Source organism: Solanum stenotomum, chromosome 7 (genome assembly GCF_019186545.1).
Source record: "Solanum stenotomum isolate F172 chromosome 7, ASM1918654v1, whole genome shotgun sequence".
NCBI lineage: Eukaryota > Viridiplantae > Streptophyta > Magnoliopsida > Solanales > Solanaceae > Solanum > Solanum stenotomum.
In genome coordinates this window covers 53,250,613-53,259,997 of record NC_064288.1, presented here as the reverse complement: position 1 = coordinate 53,259,997, position 9,385 = coordinate 53,250,613, and the positions used below count along the sequence as shown (strand labels likewise).

Here is a 9,385-nt window from a genome sequence, read left to right as displayed (position 1 = left end):
TATTATTATTATTATTATTATTATTATTATTTTTGTAAAAGAATGTGGGGGTATTTTTGTAAACAAATATTTTTTTAATAGTCTTTATACAAGGCTTGCTATTTCCAATACATCAAACCAAACAATGTATAAAAAATAATGCAAGCATAACTAATGCAAGCATTACTAATGCTTGCATTACTAATGCATGCATTACTAATACATCATAGAAGCATTATTCTTATACACTCTACCAAACGACCCCTAAATAATTTCACTCATTATGTACTCACTCCATTTTATATTAGTTGTCAACATTATTAAAAATAGAGAAAAAGATATATTCGAGTTTTGATCAAAATTAATGTAACATCTCAAATTTTGGGTAGGACATATTACCCCTGCAATATTTAATAGGGATAATTGTATAGAATGACAAATTTATAATCTAAAATAAATGGAGTAGTTACTGTTTGATTTAGTTGTGCCCCGTAGCAAACATTTGTTAGTCGCCTCTCTCCCTCCAAATTCTCGCTCGCCACCCTCCCTTTCTCGCTCGCTCCCTCTATGCTCGCCTCTCTAGCTTTATACAACAGAATTGTATAAATTGCGTTTCTATTTGTATAAAGCGAGAGAAAATTGTATATACACATGCAAATACATATATATTTGTCCTATACACTTATAATTATACAATAAAAATATTTCCCTGCCCAGTTCTCTTTGGCCTTTCTCTCTTTCTCGTTTTATACAAACACAATACAATATAATGTAAAATTTATGTTTGTATAATGTATAATTTATGTTTGTATAAAGCGAAAGAAAATTGTATATACACATGCAAATACATATATATTCGTCTTATACACTTATAATTATACAATACAAATATTCTCCTGCCCAGTTCTCTGTTGCCTTTCTCTCTTTCTCATTTTATACAAACACAGATTATACAAATATAATGTATAATTTATGTTTGTATAAAGCGAAAGGGAGAGCGATTTTTTATATACAAATATTTTTGTCAACTATTTATACAAACGAGAGGCTAACAACAATTTATACAAATGGCTTGCCAACGAAATTATACAAATCTGAAGAGGAGCCAACAAATTATACAATTGCTTCTTTTTGTATATATGTATAACGAAATAGACATATATATGTTTGATATGGAGCACAATTATGCACACTTTGCTATAACATACAAATATGATTTTTTTGTTTGTTATATGTGAAAGTTGCTCTATTTAATACTCCCTCTGTCCAATAATAGTTGTCCAGTACTAACTTGACACACCCTTTAAGAAACTATAAATAGAAGGATAATTTTACTATATCACCATTTGAATATAATAAATACAATATCATGAAAAATGTAATAGGGAAATGACTATAATTAATGATAATAGTAAATTAGGAACAAAGTGTAAAATTATTCATGGATTTCATAAAGTGTACAAGTATTGGTAGACATCTATTTTTAGTATAATGACAAGTATTATTGGACGGAGGGAGTAGTGTATTTTAAAAATATATAAGTGTCCAGCTGAACAAGTTACTATTTATAATGATATGATATTTATGATGTCCACATGGACGCCTATATATCTTTAAAATACATTATTATTAAATAGTGCAGGAGTAATAAGTCATGTCCAAAGTTTAGGAAGTCCGAATATATTTCGAACCCTTTTCCCTTAAAAGTATCATTTTAAAAATAATTATTAATTTATTAAATTAAAATATAATTAGTATTAACAACAATTAAAATAACATAGCCAATTTAGTGTGTCATTACTTTATCTCTATTTAATAATATTGAACTCAATTTTTTCATTAAAAGACTTCAAAATATGAAGAAGTAAATACACAAATAAATTGATTAGGGTTCAACATTTATAAGACGTACATAAAAAATAATTCTAACTATATATAAATAATCTAATTTTCCACTCTTAATAACTTCACTCCTGCTTATTTTATGAAGACTCTTTTCGAAAGACTTTCAATTCAGATAACACATATAATAAAATAATGAAGTCATACTAAAGTAATAAGAGGCTCATGGGATTGACGTGAGGTGGCAGGGATGACTATATTTCTGGGAGCGAACTCTGAGTGAATATGAAGCGCATGGATACAAGTTATGCCTTAAAATGAAAGACAATTCAGAATCCGCTTTGTCTACGAACAAGAAAGCTATAAGTAATGCAACTATGAATCTCACAGAAAGTTCGATTCTGGCTCAGGATGAACGCTGGCGGCATGCTTAACAATGCAAGTTAGACAGGAACACGGAAAATGATGTTTTTAGAGGCGGACGGGTGAGTAAGCGTAGGAACCTGCCAATAATAATAATAATAATAAAATAACAGGATAAAATATTTTCTTCAGCTTATTATTTTTTTTTTGCCCTTTTTTTACCCATATATATATTTTTTTCAGATTCTTAAATATGAATTTTCACATTTTTCACGCTCTCTGCCTCCGTTACCCCACCCCCCTAATAACACCCCACCCAATGCTCCTTCTTCTTCTCACAAATTCCTCTGAAGGGTTTCAGTTTCACTCAAATTCTCCCTTTTTCTCAGATCCGTAGCTCACTTTTTTCCGATGACGGCGCCGATGGCCGAGTCTCCGGTTGTCAAAGCTGGAGCCGGAATTGGTACCGGTACTGGTGATCCGTGTTGCATTGAACAGGAATCGAACGGTTCGGTTCATGGCGTTAGGTACAACGAAGTTGCTTCGGTTAAGGATCGTGATAGGAATGGAGTTGTTGTGTATAGGAGGAACAAGAGGTTGAAGAGAGCGGCTAATGTTGATGGCGGTGAATCGACTGATTCGAAGTTTAATAATTCAGGTGGTAAATATGTGATTAAGGATGGTACAGAGGGTATTTCCGGCAATGTGGAGAGTGTGAAGGAAATGGTGGAGGTTGAAGTCAAAGAGGAGTCAACGTTGACAGTGAGCTGTGCTACTGTTGCTGGGAGGAGGCTTACAAGGTCGGTTTTGAAGCTGAATGTGGAACCTCTTGATATGTCGAATGAGAATTTGGAAGTGTTGGACGGGAAATTGATCACATGTAATGGTGCATCTCCTGCAGAAGAATCAAAGATGGAAATATCGAAGAAGATTTCGATTATAGGAAGGCCTACTACCGTTAGGGAGCTTTTTGAGACTGGTTTGCTCGAGGGCTATCCGGTTTTCTATAATGGTGGCAAGAGGGTAATGATTTTTTTTTCTTACACATTAACCTTGCATGAAAATATCATTTTACATATTATACGTAATTAACTATGCTATACTTCTGTTTGGAATGATTTGGGTTCGGATAGAATAGACTGGTTACATATCATTTTGACAGAGGTTCAATAGTAGATACATATTCATTATTGGCGGAAGAAAGGGCTGGAAACCCGCCAATTCACAGCCGAGGAAATAACACTTCAGTTATTTTATCCTATTTTTGTCCAAGCCTAGGTAGAGTTACCTGGTCCCTGGACTGGTGGGAGGTAGAAGGTACCCCATGGAATTAGTCGAGTGCGTGCATGTAAGCGAGCCCATACACTACTGTTATTAATGGCGGATCCACATTACAACTTGCGAGTTCACTGACCGAGTAGCTTTTATTCAGACCATGTATATATATTAAGAAATTTATTAAATATTTAATTGTGAACCCAATTTATATTGTATGTTAATTTAAGTTATGGTAGGAACCCATAAATTTAAATTCTGGATCCGCCTATGACAGCTAGAAAATAAATAGGCCGGAAAACACTCTGTGTGTGTAGAAAGCAAGTGGTCAGTCTCTTTTCTTGCTGGGTAGTTATGGGAGAACCATTGTGCCAGTTTATAATATGCGATATCAATGTAGAAAACTATGTATGTTGAGCATGCTCTGTTTATAGAGTTATAGCTTGAACATGACTGGGAGTCAAACGAGTTGAAAACAGTAAAGGATCATTGACTATGGGCATGTTTCCTGGATTTATTATTGCATTTAGCTACATCATTTAGCTTGCTGTGCCGTTTCTCTTGTCAAAAAGCTTATCTAGCTTTTCTGATCAATTGTTCCTCATGTAGTTTAGACCGAAATCTAAATATGGTCATGACATTGAGTATTTTTGTTTTATTCTGAAGGCTAAAGTTGTCTTAATTTAGGGAATTCCACTGAGAGGAACAGTCAAAGATATTGGAATTCTATGTTCTTGTGATCTGTGCAAGGGTGCCAGGGTGAGTATATGTTATTTATGTTTCTCGTTTTTACTCTTTGTTGACGCTGTTAGTTGTTTGGTACTTGACATTCCATTAACTCGCTGTATGACTTTAAGTTTTATACCAAATCTGGTTCTTTTAGGTTGTTCCTCCTGGCAAATTTGAGATCCATGCATGTAAAACTTATAGACGTGCATCACAATATATCTGCCTGGAAAATGGAAAGAGTCTCCTTGATGTGGTCAAAGAATGTAGGAAAGGTTCTTTGAAGAACTTGGAAGCAACAATTCGAAGCTTCATTGGCCCGATTCCTGTGAAGGAAAATATCATATGTCAGAATTGCAATGGTGAGTTTTCTTATGTGAACTTGAATATGGTGACACATTTTCGCTCAAGTACAATAGATGATCTATTTCTTGATTTTTCATGGTGGCCAGGGTCTTTTGCTGCAACTTCAGTTGGAAAAATTGACCAAATTTGTGATTCTTGCATAATCTCTTTAAGATCAGAAGCCACTCCATCTCAGTCAATAAAAGTTGAAGCTGGGTATGTATGATTATATTTATACTTTTGGGTGCTTCGCTGGACTCTAATCTTCTTAATACTCCATCAGATTTATTTTATGTGTCTTAAGTCTCTTAGTTTGACTGGGCATGAAGTGTTAAGAATGTAAAGGAACTTTCAAATCTTGTGGCCTTAAACTAAATAGCTTTGGCCCAGACCCTGTATATGTATCAAGAAATTAAATACATATCTATGAATATTTGACGGTGAATAGGGATGGCAATGGGGCGGGTGCGGGACGAGTTTTAAGCTATGCGGGCAGGGCGGGTTTAAGGCTATGTGGGTGCAGGGCGGGGCGGGTTGATATATGAACAAGTCTTAAGTCAACTAAATTAGTCATTTAATCCTTCCAGCTTGCATGCTTTGTTTTCTGTAAATATTTAAATATGGGATGTGATTGTTTATCAGTAGTAACATTAACTTAAAGAGGTTAACTAAATGGTAAATGTCTAATTTAGTCAATCTTAACGTCTACATGTGTGCATAAGCATGTGTGGCTTAATTTGTTTTTAGCAATTAACAGTAGATGAAGACAGTGACAGATCTTGTTAACCTTGGCTTAAGAGAAGAGTGAGGATGAGTAGGGGAAGAGCGACCGGACCCGATGAGATCCCGGTGGATTTTTGGAAGAGCACGGACAAGGCAGGTTTAGAGTGGTTGACTGGGCTGTTTAATGTTATTTTTAAGACAGCAAAGATGCCTGATGAATGGAGGTGGAGTACAATGGTTCCGTTATATAAAAACAAGGGCGATATCCAGAACTGTAACAACTACAGGGGTATCAAATTGCTAAGCCATACTATGAAGATTTGGGAGAGAGTGGTGGAGATGAGGGTGAGAAGAGGGGTGTCCATTTCTGAGAATCAGTTTGGATTCATGCCGGGACGGTCGACTACCGAAGCCATTCATCTTATGCGAAGACTGGTAGAAAAATATAGAGAAAGGAAGAGAGACCTACATATGGTGTTCATTGACCTTGAAAAGGCCTATGACAAAGTACCGAGGAATGTCCTCTGGAGGTGCTTGGAGGCTAAAGGTGTCCCGATGATTTATATTAGGGCAATAAAGGACATGTATGATGGAGCCAAGACTCGGGTTAGAACGGTTGGAGGTGACTCAGAACATTTCCCGGTTGAGATGGGGCTGCACCAAGGATCAGTCCTTAGCCCTTTTCTATTTGCTTTGGTGATGGACGAGTTGACGCGGTCTATTCAGGAGAGGGTCCCATGGTGTATGTTATTTGCGGATGACATAGTACTGATTGATGAGACGCGGGATAGAGTCGATGCGAGGTTGGAGGTGTGGAGACAAACGCTGGAGTCCAAAGGGTTCAGGTTGAGTAGGACCAAAACAGAATATTTGGGGTGCAAATTCAGTAATGCGTTGGATGAGGCAGATGGGGATGTGAGACTTGCCACACAGATCATTCCTAAGAAAGAAAGTTTTAAGTATCTTGGGTCGATAATCCAAAGTAGTGGCGACATCGATGATGATGTCACACATCGCATTGGGGTTGCTTGGATGAAATGGAGGCTTGCCTCTGGAGTCTTGTGTGATAAGAAAATTCCACCTAGACTTAAAGGTAAGTTTTACAGAGTGGTAGTTAGACCGGCCTTGTTGTATGGAGCGGAGTGTTGGCCAGTCAAGAAATCGCATGTCCAGAAAATGCATGTTGCGGAGATGAGGATGTTGAGATGGATGTGTGGGCACACTAGGAGTGATATGATTAGGAATGAAGTTATCCGGGAGAAGGTGGGAGTGGCCTCTGTGGTGGACAAGATGAGAGAAGCGAGACTGAGATGGTTTGGACATGTGAGGAGACGGTGTGCAGAAGCACCAGTGAGGAGGTGTGAGGGGCTGGTTGTAGAGGGTACGCGGAGGGGTAGAGGTAGGCCTAAGAAGTATTGGGGAGAGGTGATTAGACAGGACTTGGCTCAGCTTCGCATCACCGAAGACATGACTCTAGATAGGAAAGTGTGGAGGTCACGTATTAAGGTTGTAGGTTAGTAGGGCTAGAGTGTTGTCCTCCCTTGCGAGAGTATGGGTTGTTAGCGTTTGTAGTAGTCCGTGCCTTTCCCTTGCAGTTCTTGTTTGTGTTACATTTAGTCTTCTGGCTTTTAGTGCGTTTCACTCTCATTGATTTGTTGATGTTGCTGGCCTCTGTTGATTAACTAGCTTTCTTATTGGATGTGATGTTTTACACAATGTTTCCCTAGCCTTTTACTTGGTTTTGATGTACTTGAGCTGAGGGTCTCTCGGAAACAGCCTCTCTACTTCTACGAGGTAGTGGCAGGGTCTGCGTACACTCCACCCTCCCCAGACCCCACCTAGTGGGATTTCACTGGGTATGTTGTTGTATGTTGTTTGTTGTATTAACTTAAAGATGTCGTAGGAATCCATAAACTTCAAACCCGCGTCCAAGCAAAAGGCTAAATTGTATAGGAAGAGCATGGTCTATAAAACCTATTTGGCATGACTGCTCTCAGTTGGCTTTTAGGATTTAATGCAATAATGCTTCTGATAAATGGAATCAAACTGGTGCTTGTCATGAACTTAAAACTATTTATCATTCTCTTGGACAAGTGTCATGGATTTAATATTTTTAATTGCATCAACCAAAGGACTCTTTGTCACAATTCACGTTTCCTTATTATTGATATCTTTTCGAGAGTTGAACTTATGGTTTTTCCATGTAAGCATTAGTTGATTTCCTTTTAGGAATGGTCATGCGGCAATTTTTATTTCTTTTTTGTTTGTATAGATGTGTTTCCATACTCAGAAGCTCTCAGTAGTCTCTGCTTTTGTTGTTATGACATTGCCGGTCTTGTTTTTGCAAAATTAGGATATCTGAGCCTGACCTGAACATAAATTCCTCTGAAGCTTCAACTGCGTCAGATACTTCTCTAAAAAGGCGTAGAGGAAGAAAAAAGAAAAAGTTGGTATCTTTTCCGATTGACTTATTCTGCTTGATTTTGCACGCAATGAACTTTTTCAACATGACTAAATAGTTTAGGAAACATGTAATAATGATGTTCTATTATTGCTTTAAGGCCTGTGGAAATATGTTCAAGGAAAAAGTCCCCTAGAATATCTTCAGCACATACAATCTCAGGAAGGAAGGATCAGTTGAAGACACCAAACAAGTATGTTATGATACTCAATATTTCTCTGTTTGATATTTTCACTTTTGCTTTGTCTGCAACATCAAATTTTCTGGGTAAAAATGCTAAACTTTGCAATCTTTCTCTTACACACGTTTATTTGGAACCATCAAGGTTATCCAATCCAGTTCTTTCTCCACACTCAAATGAAGCTTCCCCGATGTGCAACTCTTTCAGAGATAAAATGCAGAGCAAGATCTCAAAAAAGTTGGTGAATATTTGGCTAGTCAATTGCCACTAATTTTCTTTTATATGAAATATTACCTCTCACTTGTATGGTGCCTGTATTCTTTAATTCAGATTGTCAAAATCCATTGCAGCTTCAAATTCCTCAACAATTGGTTCTCTTAATGTTTCAGTACACTCTAGGACCCAATGGAAAATTACAAAGAAGTTGGTACCATTCCTCTGACATTTGCTTATTCTGAATTTCATCTGTCAGCACATTTCTTATAGTCAATGTCATTGCATTTAGGGATCAGAAAATGCATTGGTTGGTTTTTGAGGAAGGTGGACTGCCCGATGGGACTGAAGTTGCTTATTATTCTCGTGGAAAGGTACCAAGCATTCCCTTTTCTACCCTTTTACTTAGTAGTTGAGACATATTATAGGTACTAGATGCTAAATATGGTTTGTTGTGACATATTTGTTATTTGCTCATTTATTATTGGCAGAAATTGCTTGTCGGTTATAAGCAGGGATCTGGTATAGTTTGTTCTTGCTGCAACTCTGAGGTACAATTCTTGTAGCTTGCATAATTCTTCCAAAAAATGAAAACCTTGGTTCTTTGTGTAGGGTTTCGTAACCGTAACGTAAGACATAATGATTGCTTTCCTGTCATGGTTAGGTTAGTCCATCACAATTTGAAGCTCATGCAGGTTGGGCGTCGCGCAAAAAACCGTCAGTGTCATTCTTCTGTTTAGCTGTCTTTCGAGGGATCTTTATCCTCTTTAGCTGTTAGCTTACCTAGTTCTTCTGACACATTCCCATTTAGATGTTTAACATTGTCTCATGTCTCTGCAGCTATGGATACATTTACACTTCAAATGGAGTGTCTCTACATGAATTTGCTATGTCCCTATTGAGAGGTCGTAAGTCTTCTGTCAAAGACAGTGATGATCTGTGCATCATATGCGCGGATGGTGGAATACTAGTGCTTTGTGATGGATGTCCAAGGGCCTTCCATAAAGGTTAGAGTTGCAGGGCCTTTCTTAATATATCCACCCAACACTTTCTTTTGTGCATGTTTTTTTTCCTGTATGATGATTAAGACCATCAAATTCTATGTCATTACCCCATGCGTTACTTAGCTTTTCTTCTCTCTTTTTTTAAATGGTTTGGAGGGGGGTGGGGATGGAGGAGGTGTGTAGGGCCAGTTTATGACAATTGCTCACAAATTTGTAGTCTGGCATTAGAGCACCAAGTTAATGCTGGGACACAACCCCCTTCCTCCCCACACT

The 9,385-nt window shown here is 37.5% G+C and overlaps 1 protein-coding gene across 2 annotated transcripts in view; it reads left to right on the top strand.

The window, feature by feature from the left end:
- The first annotated feature begins 2,454 nt into the window (after positions 1 to 2,454).
- LOC125870728 (uncharacterized) overlaps positions 2,455 to 9,385 on the top strand; it is a 10,326-nt gene continuing 3,395 nt past the window's right edge. Inside the window, exons 1-12 of one of the 2 annotated variants that reach the window (XM_049551229.1) lie at positions 2,455 to 3,207; positions 4,147 to 4,218; positions 4,343 to 4,547; positions 4,638 to 4,746; positions 7,607 to 7,699; positions 7,815 to 7,907; positions 8,040 to 8,132; positions 8,226 to 8,318; positions 8,401 to 8,482; positions 8,600 to 8,659; positions 8,773 to 8,825; positions 8,949 to 9,115. In XM_049551229.1, coding sequence (XP_049407186.1) covers positions 2,596 to 3,207; positions 4,147 to 4,218; positions 4,343 to 4,547; positions 4,638 to 4,746; positions 7,607 to 7,699; positions 7,815 to 7,907; positions 8,040 to 8,132; positions 8,226 to 8,318; positions 8,401 to 8,482; positions 8,600 to 8,659; positions 8,773 to 8,825; positions 8,949 to 9,115 — 1,732 coding nt within the window. In that variant the 5' untranslated portion in view covers positions 2,455 to 2,595. The remainder of the gene's footprint in view (positions 3,208 to 4,146; positions 4,219 to 4,342; positions 4,548 to 4,637; positions 4,747 to 7,606; positions 7,700 to 7,814; positions 7,908 to 8,039; positions 8,133 to 8,225; positions 8,319 to 8,400; positions 8,483 to 8,599; positions 8,660 to 8,772; positions 8,826 to 8,948; positions 9,116 to 9,385) is intronic. The other variant, XM_049551230.1, reaches the window with a different exon arrangement.